Consider the following 12,882-nt stretch of genomic DNA (forward strand, 5'->3'; position numbering starts at 1 on the left):
GTGGGGAATATTCTGGCCCCTCACCCTGAGAATTTACACCTTCCTCTGAGAGTTGGAGAAGAATAAAATCTTGTAACCACAGGTTAGTTGCTGTGAGATCCAGCTGTCTTCTCTATGCCCAAATGGGGCTGAGGCAGGAACTCAGTTCCTCTCACATTTTAAAGTGAACCCTACCTAATTCACACATCCCAAAACAAGAATTGAATAAAAATGCATCTATCTTTAGAAATTCTCCAGTTCTCCAACTAAAACATGTATATTAGGGGAAAGAATATTGGCGAGAACTATGCACAAAAATGCATCTAGGGAAATCTGCTTGGGGAAAAAAGTGCATAGGGAAAATTTGCAATAAAATGCTAACAGATTTTCATGAGGACTTTAAAAAACACACCCACACATTGCAAAAATATGTATAGCAAAAATAGTGCTCCATCAGTGTTAGATTGATTTGATAAACATGAACTATCAGAGTGTCAAATTTAACATAATACAGTAGATAATAAACAATTGTCCAAGTTCTTATTTGTTCATCAACCATCAGGACAATATTCAACCACATAGTGCCTTTGCTTTATTGTAAATATGCAGACTGCATATAGATTACATATATGTTTGCGATAATCAACATTTGTAAATAAAATTTTGTTATAAATATGAAAAAAATCACAAACTGGTGTAGACATGGGGCAAACTGAGCTGAAGAATGGGAGCATAAGAAACTGAAGTTGAGAGATTGGATCATCTGTGGGTGTCTCTTGGCTTTTCATTTTTCCAATTTGAATTTATGTTCCCCACATTTCCACATCAACTTGCAATTATTACTATTTTTAAAGGTCCTCATGAAAACCCAGCAGCATTTTAGTGTGAATTTCTCCTGATATGCATATTTTTCTATGCAACTTTGCCAAATGTATGCACTCTTACAAAGCAATTTCCCCTAATAGAGCTTTATGTTATTTTCACTAATATACATCAATATGCACACTTTACCTTAGTATATGCATTTTTGTACGCATTACTCTGCTAGCGAATGGCAATGCAAAAAGCAGGTTTTGAAGATGGCTTCTGCTCATGTATTGTTTTGGAAAATGTGAATTAGGCCGATTCACTTTTACATGTGGACTGAATCAAATTCCTCCCCCTCCTTATGAGTTCCAAGCCACTTTTTGCATGGACACCCGACCCACCAGCTGGGCTCCTTAGACATCTCCAAATGTCAGTCTTCAGAGGCTCGATCCTTGCAGTCCACTCCGGCCCAGGTAGCAGCTTTGGTTCCAGGCCCGGCTTTCCCGCAAGCTTTGTGGGTAGGTGTTTCCTCCTCTCTCTCTCTCTCTCTCTCTCTCTCTCTCTCTCTCTCTCTCTCTCTCTCCCCCGCTTGACTCAGCCTTAGCTCTCCTGCTAGGGCTGTTTCTGAGCTGCATTGAGAAAGTACAAGGCAGGCAGAGGAGGAAGAGGAAAGTGGGGATGACTCAAGAGAGCAAACTTCTGCTTTGCTCGAGAAAGAGCCGGGGAGGCTCCTCCAGGATCCTTCTGCTGCCACAGTGACACTCAGTCGCGCACACCCCACCTTCCTGTGGCCGGCTGGGTCTTGCAGGGTAGGGACCCCACCTGGGCAGGTAACTTCCTCCTTCTCCTTTCCTGTTGGCAAACGCTTCGGGCGTGAGGCTCAGGAGTCCCACCTTTGCAGGAGCATATGGGAGAGCTGAGACAGGATCCGGGAGGGAAGGAACTGTGTAATATGCTGCGGAGTTGGTTTGGCTCTCAAGTTTCTGCTTGTCTCTCCGTCTCCCAGATCCTGTTCAGCTGCGAATACCTGTTTGGGGAGTGCCTGGAGGGAAGTGTATGTATATTTGTGTGTGATGGCCGCTTGCCCATGCTGGTTGCCCGAGAGCTACAGTATGCATATGCTATGCCCGCGGTGCAATTTCAGTCATTTTAGGCTTGGATTTAATGGGCTGTTTTTTTTGGGGGGGGGGTGAAAGGTGGGATCCCCTTGTTACTTGACTTTACTGGTTTCAAAATGTGGTGAGCCAGCGTTCTTGTGTTTCCGGGAGCCCCTCTGCTCTCTCTGCATGCTGTAGGACCCCTTTGCCACAAAATCCTGCCTTGCCCTGTTCTCCTGTTTTGATGCCACTCCAAGCCGCCACACTTCCCCCTTCGCGTGGAGCACCCAAGAAGATTGGCAGGGCAGGGTGTGTTTGTGTGAAAGAAGGGTTGGTTTGCAGACCCAGCTCCCTAGTGACGGAGTCCCACTGAGAGAGGGGTCTCCTAAGGGGGTCCCCAGGCACCTCAGAGCTAGTGGTGCTGCCAGGGTGGGACTGTGGGGCAAAAGTGCAGAGCCCCCACCTGAGCAGGAGGGTCTCCAATCACAGCAGGGCCAATTTTACAATTGTAGTCTCTGAAGTCAAGGGGAAGGTATAGCTTGGTAGTGGAGCCTTGCATGCAGAAGGTCTTGGGACTCCGGGTCTGAAATCCTCAAGAGCAGCTGTCTGCCAGTGCAGAGAGTACTGAGCTAAATGGACTGTTGGACTGACTCAGTGTAAGGCAGCTTCCTGCATTCCTATGTAACCATTTTGAAGTAAGTGAAGGAGTGCACATTACTATTTAAAGCTCCCCGGCCCCAGCCAGGAGACCATTGGCTCTAGAGTCTAAAATTACCAAAGTGCACTGCTGTCCCAGAGGTGGCACATGCGCGACCCCAATAAAAACAGCAAAGGCAGTGAACTGGCAAGTCGGTAGGCCGTCCATCCCTTTGCATGCAAGATCCCTGTGCTTTTAGCAGCTGGCAAAAACGGGAGCATTTTGTTCAGCTTGCGTTTTCATGCAAAGCTACCTGATTTGCAATTCCTGAGCGAAGGCATAGCTATCCTTCAAAATGCATACTTCTCTGAATTTTTGTAGAGCAGTTTGCCAAACCAAAAAATGCAGAGATTGGTGAAAATGATGTACGAAACAGCTCTGCATTAGAGGGAAAGGTTAGCAAAAAGCTTATATTAGATAAAATTGGGCACCAAACTGCATATTTTAGGAGAAATTGATGTGAAAATGCATATGGATTTTGTGCAGATTTTTGTGGGGAAATGGCCAATTGGTACAGAAACAGGGTGAACTGAACTTGAGGTTGGTAAAATGAGAGCATGAAAGAATCCAAATTTGACAGATTCACATATCCCTAGACGGGAATCAAACATGGAGTGGTGTTGCCTGTCATCACCCCCTTTGCTCTGAAACAAGTTGCTCCTGGACAGTAATGTTTTTTCCTCACAAAATGTGCAACTGCTTGACCAGGTTCCATGAGCTGTTAAAAACGGTGACTGTAGTGTTCCACCCCAGAGTTGGGTGCAGATAGATAAAGGAAAGTGCAATGGGGTCAAACAGCACTAGGTTCCTTCTCCTTAGGTTAGTGAGAATTTGGATTGACATGAGCTGTCTTAAAGCAACAACTGACTGCTCGTATTTGGGAAGAATGTTCTCCTTTTAATATTTTTCTTGTCTTGTTCCCTGTTTGATAGCCTCAGAAACTAAACAAGGGCACCCTTATCTTGCAGTCCCTCCAATTAAGATTGGCCTTTATCTGTTAATCAACTAATTGTTTAATTGATTAATCCAATTAAAGTTGGCAACATACCCTGAGCTCATTTGTATGGGGTGTGTGCTGTATATAAATGCATATATGGCTGAGGGTGTTCTCTGTTTGGCTAAGGTGTACCTGTGTGTCCAGCAGGTGGAGTTTTGTAGGTGCTTTTAGTGTGTCATGGGGCTATTTGCAAAAGTTTGATCAGCTTGTGCATCTGGTTGTTTTTGTTTCTGCTGTGCTCTTCTGTATTCTGTGCACTGTATACTGCTTATTTTCCTGTATCCCGCCCACAATAGTGGCTGAGCACCTCTCTCATGTTTCCATCGGAGACAGAAAAAGAACCACAACCTGAACATATTTAGGAGTGTGGTAAGACGTCAGCCGCATTGGTTCCTTGTGTGAGGAGGAGGCATGTTTGTTTGTGTCTGTAAAGGTCCTAGTTCTTCAGAAGAACTCTGGTCCTTGAGTTTGTTTCTGGCAATTTCCTCAAGACAGTAGTCATCTTTGCCTTCAAGGGATGCTCATGGGACCACGATCGTTTGAGACTGAGGGAGCCTGCTTAGCTCAGTTGGTTAGAGCATGGTGCTGATAACGCCAAAGTTGCAGGTTCGATTCCCCGTATGAGACAACTGCATATTCCTGCATTGCAGGGGGTCAGACTAGGTGATCCGCAGGGCCCCTTCCAACTTTACGATTTTATAATCTCCCACACTTCCGCTTGTCGTGTGATGAGTAAGCATGGGTCTGAGAGCTTTCCTGTCAATATTTCTAGGCTTGGGTCCTAGCAGTTTTCCGTTTGCCCTGCCACTTTCCTCAGAAAAACCTGATTGACATTTGCTCTGATTTCGCAGTAAGCAGTGGGGTTCCCCAGAAGGGAAGTGGCAGGGCAGACGGAAGTCTGGACGAGCCCTAATATTTGCTGATTATCTGGGACTACAGTGGTATCTCTGGTTATGAACTTAATTCGTTTTGGAGGTCCGTTCTTAAACTGAAACCGTTCTTAGCCTGAGGTACCACTTTGGCTAATGGGGCCTCCTGCTGCCGCTGCGCCGCCAGCACACAATTTCTGTTCTCATCCTGAGGTAAAGTTCTTAACCCGAGGTACTACTTCCGGGTTAGCGGAGTCTGTAACCTGAAGTGTTTGTAACCTGAGGTGCTTGTAACCCGAGGAACCACTGTACTGGTTGCTGAATTGTAACACTTGGACTGCTGGTGTTTTATAAACCTAAAAGCATGTATGTACCCTGGAGTTGTTGGTTTCTTAATGAACAGTCATGACTTTAGTCACTGTGAAATTTGAAGCACTGCTTTTAACTACCTCAGTGTTTCTCAAACTTGGGACCCCAGCTGTTGTTGGACTACAACTCCCACCATCCCTAGCTAGCAGAACTGGTTGTCAGGAGTGATGGGAGTTGTAGTCCAACAACAGCTGGGGGGGCAGGACCCAAGTTTTTTTAAAAAAATGAGGTAGTTAAAACCAATGCTCCAAAACATGTTTGGCCAGGCCACATTCACACCATACATTTAAAGCACTAGGATACCACTTTAAACAGTCATGGCTTCCTGAAAAGAATCCTGGGAGTTGTAGTTTGTTAAGGGTGCTGAGAGTTGTTAGGAGGCCCATATTCCCTTCACAGAACTACAATTCCCATAGTTCACTGTGAAGTTGATTGGGAATTGTAGCCATGACTGTTTAAAGTGGTATCACATTGATTTAAATGTCATATTATATAGAATGATGATCCTTTTCTAGCATAACAGCTTCTTGTTTCTAAATCACATGGCAAGATCCAGGCCTTGTCTAAGCTGGTTCTTTCTTGGTTGTCTGAACACAAAAATGCTGAGCTGCTGCCTTTCATCTCTTACTTAAGTGCCTATCAAGATATGAAATGTTACTTTAATGTGTTTGAATTCTTTAAAAAAATATTTGCAAAGGTAACAAAAACAAGAAAAGAAATGTGTTTGAGTTGCAGCAATCCCAGAATACATACAAACATATCCCGTTAAGGAGCTGGGACCGAGCAACGGGAGCTCACCCCGTCGCAAGCTGTCTGCAGACAAATGCCGGATCCCTCGGCCTATAGAAAAAGATGAGCGCTGCAACCCCAGAGTCGTCCGCAACTGGACCTAACGGTCAGGGGTACCTTTACCTTTTTATCCAGTTAAGATTTAAGGTAACATCCACCTATTGAGCTCGGGGGTGGGGGTGGGCTTTAGGCCTAATCTGCACTATGCTTTTAAAGCAGTATTATGCCACTTTAAAACACCCATAGCTCCCCCCCCCAATAATCCTGTGAACTGTCATTTGTTAAGGGTGCTGCAAGTTGTTAGTAGACCTCTGTTCCCCTCACAGGGCTACAATCAGGGGTGCCTAGTGACAGTGCCCCCCCCAATCACTTTACCACACACCTTTGTGCCAGAAGGATGGAAACTTCTGCGTTTGATCTCACTTCAACAGCAGCGGTTTATCACCATCATAAACCCCATCATAGGATAGACTTCAGTGTATACAGCCTATTAATCACTCCTGAGTTTTTATGAAAGGAAACTTGATGAGCCATTGTAGCATAGTGGTTAGAGTGCAGGATTAGGACCAGGGAGACCAGGGTTCAAATCCTCCACTTGGCCATTGTTATAAGAAAAAACTGCTCCTTTTCCCTTATGGGGTACCCAAGAGCCCATATAGAGTCCTTTTGTAGGTTTAAGGCAGGATTTGTGAGCGAAGAGATAATGGGGAGGGTTTTCCCATTTCCCCCCTCCTTGCAGAGAAACATTTGAGGTCAATTTGGGAGAGACAAAATGGTTTCAGGACTTTTTTCCTGTACTGTTTCAGACATGCGGTTTATATATTTATATATGTGTTTGCTTGGTACATTTATTTTATATCTTAGACCTTATAATTCTCATAACACCATGAAAACAACTTGCATACAAAAATGTCTTATATTAGGGGCAAGGGGGGCGGACTGCTTGCAATGTGTGTATCAGTCACAATTGTATATACAAATGTGTATATCAGGCTAAAATGCTGACAAATTTTCATGGGGATTTAAAATAAATAAATGAATATATTGCTGAAGAAATGTGGCGAGTTGGATTTAGGTTTGGAAACACAAGAAACTGCAAGAACTATTCATGCTGCCATTTAAAAGATAACTTGAGTTTAATGAGCAAAACAGATGCCTGGTGTGATTTTATTTCTTTAAAAGAAGAAAATAGCTTAAGGCTTAAGAGTGGTTCGGAGAGGCTTACAAATCATCAAGCAATCAATAAATGAGAGTCTCTGCCCTCAGGTTTGCAATTTAAAAAAGACACAGCACTGAAGGAAAATGGTTTGGGAGAAAAGAGAGGGTGGCGGCGAAGCAAAGTTATCAGTTGCAAGTTGTTCTAATGAACAGCTAGAGTGAAGCAATTCAGGGAAGGAGGCACAAAAGGTGCAAGACTCTTAGCTGTGCCCATAAGGTGGCCCTGCTGCATCCCTTTCCCTCCTTCCTCTGCTGCACCCTGATGAAATGGCTGCTGCCAGGTTTGGGCTGAATATGATTCAGATGGATTGGGGAGGACAAGTCGAGACCTGCTGCAAGCTGCACACTCCTGAAGGGAGTGGGGAGAAGATCAAGGGAGAGAAGGGTTGGATCTCTTTTGCAGGTGGCTGGGGATGAAGCCTGCAAAACAGCCTGACAGCCGCCAATCTGCCTGTGGGGCACTTGTTAACACAGGGTGGCGGGGGAGGGAAATGGGGAATTCCTTCTTCCTGTCCCAGGGGAATGAGTCCCTCAGGGTGGAAAACAGGCTGAGCTGGGCTGGTTCAGAGTTGAATGTTGATTTTCTGGGAAGAGCGCTAGGCAAATCCCGGGCTGGATCTCTGGGTTGGAGTAGAGACCCGTTTCCTTGTTCCTTGGCGGAGCAAGGCACTCCTCCATCCTCAAAACAGTGGGCAGACCTGCCTGCCTGCCTTTCTTGGGGACGAGGCACATCCCATTCCACAAGCCAAGCTGTTTACTCAAAATACCATTATGCAAAGTAAGGCATTTATGACCACAAACTATTTGCAGAAACGTTTGCATGCCTTTATTGTAGATGGAAGTGTTTGAAACGTGTTGGGTTGTGTGTGGATATGGTGGCCTATGAGTTGCAGGGGCAGAGAGAAAAGCAGTTGAAGGAGCTGGGTGTGTTTAGCCCACAGTGTGTCTTTTAACAGAGGGGTTGGGAGCCTCTGGCCTGGGGGCTGAATGTGGCCCTCTAGGACTGTCTATCTGGCCCTCAGGACTCTCTCCAGGCCCTACTCTGTGCCCTCCTTGAGTTCTTTTGCCTGGCTGACTTGTGATAATGCCTATGGCTTGGCTGAGTTGTGCTTACAGAAACTCCTGGCTCTTGCCCAGCTTGGATGTCACCTACGGTGCATAGGGAAGAGTCCCACCCATTTCTCTGCCCACTTTTGTCTCTGCCCCTTCTGCTTTTCCTCTGGACCCACCAACCACTGGAATGTTCCCCCCCAAAAGTTACGTATTAGAGATGTAGCCCTCAGGCTGAAGAAAAGTTCAGATGGAACATACAGAAGCCAAAAAACAACAACAACAGAAGGTTTCTCCTGATCTGTCGTCATTTGATGCTCTCTCTGCCACTGGCACATGGTGATAACCTGAAGGAGCAGAAATAATTTTGAATGCTGCTTTATAAAAATGGAATAAACGTGTCTGCTCCACCCCTTACTCATCAAGCACTATACCTGAGCAGCCGGGTACAACCAGGCTGTCTCCTGAACCACCAGGTATTGCCCTTTGCCCTCTGGTATTAGGTGCCACAGCTCTCCAATCAACCCTCTCTCTGTTTGAGAGAGCTTTGGCAGAAGTTTTGGGCAAGGGAAAAACAACCAAGACTGGCTTCTTTTTTTGTCAAGCAAGCCGGTTGCCTCATTCTGGAGATAATGATATTTCTGGCTGTTTCTTATGCAACCTTCCTCCATCCAGTTGCCCAAGAATGCACCATATCTTTCCCAACACAAGCTTCAGAGGGAAGCTAGAAACTAGATTGCTGACTGTCCGAGAGGAGGTGGATGGGGGCTGGGGGAGGTGACGTAGTCTTAGATAAAATGTGGTTGATATAACCCAGGGCCAGGGGTGTGGAACCTCAGGGCTGTGTGGCCCTTGGAAAACTTCCCCAATCACATTCTCTTCTCCACTGGCCACACCCCTCAGTATGTAGACTATAGCCTACAGGGCAAAGGAAACATTCACATTTATTGCTCCGCCCACTTTTGCATGTGGCCCTCAGAAGATTGTACAGAAGGGAATGTGGCCCTCATGCTGAAAAAGGTTTCCCATCTCTGTAAATAACCTATAGTAATGAAACAGCGCTGCCTGTTTATACTCCGTTCTTGTGATTCAGTAAGCAATATTGCACACCCCTGAAATTTCTTGCCACCCATTGCAAACAATGAGTACTGTCCTGACCCAAGACATTTTTTCTGCACCAAATTCCCCGCTCCTGGCAAGGGCTAGGGGGCTGTCCATTACCCCTTGCTCTGAAAAAAAATCCCGGATCTGTACTTCCTTGCATCTCACCATAACCTACCCACTGCTACACTACAGATTATAGGACTGGGCCTATGCTACAAATGATCAGAATCTCTGTATCTTGGCATTCTTGACCAAAGTGATTTTGAAATGGGCAGGTTTAGTAATTAACAGAGCCCCCCCCCCCCGCTACATGGCCCTTAATAGGAAACACCTGCCGCAGTGTCTTTGTGATCACCTGCATAATTGCTAAGCAGTGAGGCAAAAGTTGGAACATGGACAAACCTTTTTGTTTAGTGCCTGAACGCTCTTTAAATAACAAGCAATGTTTAACCGTGTCTTGGGCTTGAACCTGAAGAAATGTTGTGGGAAGGGAGCAGCAGACTGGAAGCTGTGAGCTGAGCCCGTGTGTGTGTGTCTGTGTGTGTGTGGAGGGAGAGGCTGTGTTTGTGCAGGGTGTGATTCCTTGCACAGAGTAAACTTCAGGTGGCTGTAAAAAAGGAAAAGGAAAAGCCCATTGAAATCTCTCCAGCATGCAGGTGTGTGTGTTTGCAAGTAGGAATTCCCCAGAGTTCCATCCTGGACTTGGGCAAGGGCTAGGCTGAAAATGAAGGGAGTGCATGTGTCTGCGAGGGACTGAAGCTTTCCTGGGGAACCACAGACCCAGGAGCTGAATGTGGCCCTCCAGAAACTCTCCATCTGGCCCCTGGAACTTTCTCTAAGCCGCACCTCTCCCTGGCCCTCTTGCTTGTCTGGAAAGAGGGGGGGCTAGCCCATTGTACAAAGGTAAAAGTTGCATTAGTTGCCCCACCCACTTTTGCCTCTGGCCACATGTGCCTCCCAGAAGGTTGCTCAGGAAAGAATGCAGATCTTGGGGTATAAAGTTGGGCCTCCAGACCTACTCTAGGCTTAGGAATCACTTATAACACCCCAAATATGGAAAGAAATTGAATGTGACCCTAAAAGTAATCCTACTTTCATAACATCTGAGCTGAGGGTCACCCAGTAAAGCTGAATGGTGGGAGATTCAGGACAGGCAGAGAGAAGCCTTTTTTCACACAGCCCTCGGGATGGTCTCAATTTTGTTTCTCCGCTTTCCAGTCTTAAATTAAGTTCTCCACATGCTGCAGAAATTTGCATAATAATATACATATATATTTAATCCCTCCTGAAAATTAACCAGCATTTTAGTGCGGATTTTTGGCTTTGGGAAGGCGGTGCAAGGGCTTTGGGATGCTGCCAGAGCCATCACAGCTTTTGCACAGATGTGGTGGGAATAAATAAACCGAGAATGGGTTTCCTCCGCTCTCCATTTGTTTATTTATTTCCCACCCAGCCATGCAAAGTTGTGGCTGTGTAAGTAAGTACCTACAACACCCAGGATCAAAAGCGACATGACTCTGAATGGCAGTTACTGGGCAGCCATTGCCTCATATAATCTACTTGTGGGCTTCCCATGTCCATCAGCTAATGTAGGTATGTTGGACTAAATGGGTGTTTGGCCTGATCCAGCAGCGCTCTTCTTTTAGTGTTTTAAACTAATCTGGGTGTTCACATTATCTGCTATAGATAAAGGCACAAACCACATCACATCCTGTGATCTGTCAAACTGGGTTTCCTGCTTTGCTCCCTGTTTTGCGGGTTGGGGGTAGCAGAAGGTGTTTGTTGTACAAATGTTTGCATCCCACTGAAAAGGCACAACCTCCCTGTAATTGTTCTGGATGGCAGGATTATCGTCTCATCTACATGTTGGGGTGCTGAATCGTCACCAGCGTATTTCTTCCTTTCTCTCTCTTTTTTGAATATTCGAATATTTTTGAAGTAATCTCTGAATGCTTGATATCTGTATTTAACATAGGATTTCAGTACTGGATAACATTCAGTTCAGAAGTGGTGGTCAGGGCAAGTGAAGAGGCGATGTTAATATGACTTGAGTAAAAATGCCTCTTCTAGATTATTGAGACATGAACTTTTGTCGCTTAGGGGCTGTTTCATCAGATACAGGAAGTGGACCAAGAAAGTGGCAGGTTGAGGCATCCTGCACAATAGCACGCTGACAAAGCAAGAACCCAAGGCAACAGGAATGTGAAACCCACATCCGGATTATTGTAGCATTTTCTTTTGGTTTTTGCATTTTTCTTGATCTTTAGCTTCTCAGCCTCTAAAATGCACCTTTTACCTTTGGATTGGTATAGGCTAACACATCTGGAATGCACATCTATAGATCCTGTCCAAGGTATTTTGGTGCCCAAGGCAGAATTATTTCCCCTAGTATAGTGCATTCTTATTGTTCGTTTTCACTAATAGGTATTTGTATGCACAGTTTACTTTAGTATATGTATTTTGTACACATTACTGGAGTGCTAGGTTTGCCTTTAATTGAGAACTGAATTGAATAGACTACTTAACATTCAGGGGAGGAATTCAAAATAGTGTATGAGATTTTTAAAAAATCCTAAAACATAAAATTACAACAAAATGCAAATCCATAGAACAACTGTTTAGAGTGATATGTTACAGCTTCAAATGTAAAGCACAGGCAAGACCTTAGTTTATTCTGCTTGAATTGCACCCCTTGAGTTGCACAGAAGCTGTTGCAAAGTGTCCTGATTTAGGGCACTCCATCTGCATTTTCCTTCCACTGCGTTTCTCTTCCATCTTCAGGATACAGCACAGATGCACTACAAGTGTGCCTTGTTTCTACTCTAGCTGTGTCTCTTTCTCCATAAACACAGTTGGGGTTGGATGACTTGTTGTAGAACCCCTGCTGTGTCTAATTGTTCCATGTCTACAGTTCGGCTTTCCTTTGAAAAACCATAATCCAGAAGCATTGTTATTCAGATGCTTCCCATGCTGTGGCTGTAGAAGCATTTCCTGCCAGTGTACAGCTGAACTGCTGAAGCAGTTTCTTGAAGAGATGCTTTGGGCTGCAGTTGCTACCATCCTTGACCCGTGACTGTAATGATGGGAGGGCGTTGCACAAGGGGGTGTTTAAAAATAAGGACAAGGAATCCGTGTCAACAGATTTCTTCTCAGAAATCAGCTGGGGAGACATTCTCCACAAAAGCAGTACTTGGTAATGGGAAACAAACCCTTTAGTTTAGGTACATCTGTATAGCACAGATGTAGAACGGTCTGGTTCGTCATTCCCTCTTCCCTCAGGGAACTCTGGGAATTGTAGTTTTGTGGGGGGAGGGCTAGGGATCTCAGACAGCTGTCTCAGAGGCCCAGCCGACTACAGTGCCCAAGGTTCTTTGGAACAATTCATGGCAGTTCAACTGATTTTTAAATTAACATCAATGTGTTCCGCTTGAGAATGAGCTTCTGGCATTAAAATGGTGTCTTTCCTGCCTTTCTCTTTCAGCTGGTTGTGGCCTTGTCTCTCAAAATGGTCGATCAGGATGGAGTGTAGTCTCCCATGGAGCATCACCTAGAAGGCTTCTTGAGAGCTGCTGCTGAACCTATGGCAAAGAGTGGGATCATAATACTGGCCCGCTGGCTGGACCTCCTGTTTCCATGTCACAGGATGATGTACTGACAAGCCAAACCAGAAGGGCCTTTCAGAAGAGCAGCGTTTAGACCCTGGTGAAGTTGGCTTGCGACTCTCACACGGAGTACTTCCGCCCCCCATGGATCAAGACATTGGCATGGACTCTTTGCTGGACCTCAGTTTTCTGACTGAGGAGGAGCAGAACGCCATTGCGGAAGTGCTGCGGAGAGACTCGCAGCTGCGGATGTCGGAGGAAGGACGCATCAGGTGAGAAGCAGCTTTGTGGTAGTAGCTCCAAC

General features: G+C 45.4%; 1 protein-coding gene across 3 annotated transcripts in view; it reads left to right on the forward strand.

Annotated features, from left to right (window-relative positions):
* Positions 1-1,375: 1,375 nt before the first annotated feature.
* Positions 1,376-12,882, forward strand: part of SYTL1 (synaptotagmin like 1) — a 33,834-nt gene continuing 22,327 nt past the window's right edge. For 2 of the 3 annotated variants that reach the window (XM_053398617.1, XM_053398619.1), the window contains exons 1-3: positions 1,376-1,616; positions 1,793-1,840; positions 12,458-12,850. In XM_053398617.1, coding sequence (XP_053254592.1) covers positions 12,723-12,850 — 128 coding nt within the window. In that variant the 5' untranslated portion in view covers positions 1,376-1,616; positions 1,793-1,840; positions 12,458-12,722. The remainder of the gene's footprint in view (positions 1,617-1,792; positions 1,841-12,457; positions 12,851-12,882) is intronic. The other variant, XM_053398618.1, reaches the window with a different exon arrangement.

Source organism: Podarcis raffonei, chromosome 8 (genome assembly GCF_027172205.1).
Source record: "Podarcis raffonei isolate rPodRaf1 chromosome 8, rPodRaf1.pri, whole genome shotgun sequence".
Classification (NCBI taxonomy): domain Eukaryota; kingdom Metazoa; phylum Chordata; class Lepidosauria; order Squamata; family Lacertidae; genus Podarcis; species Podarcis raffonei.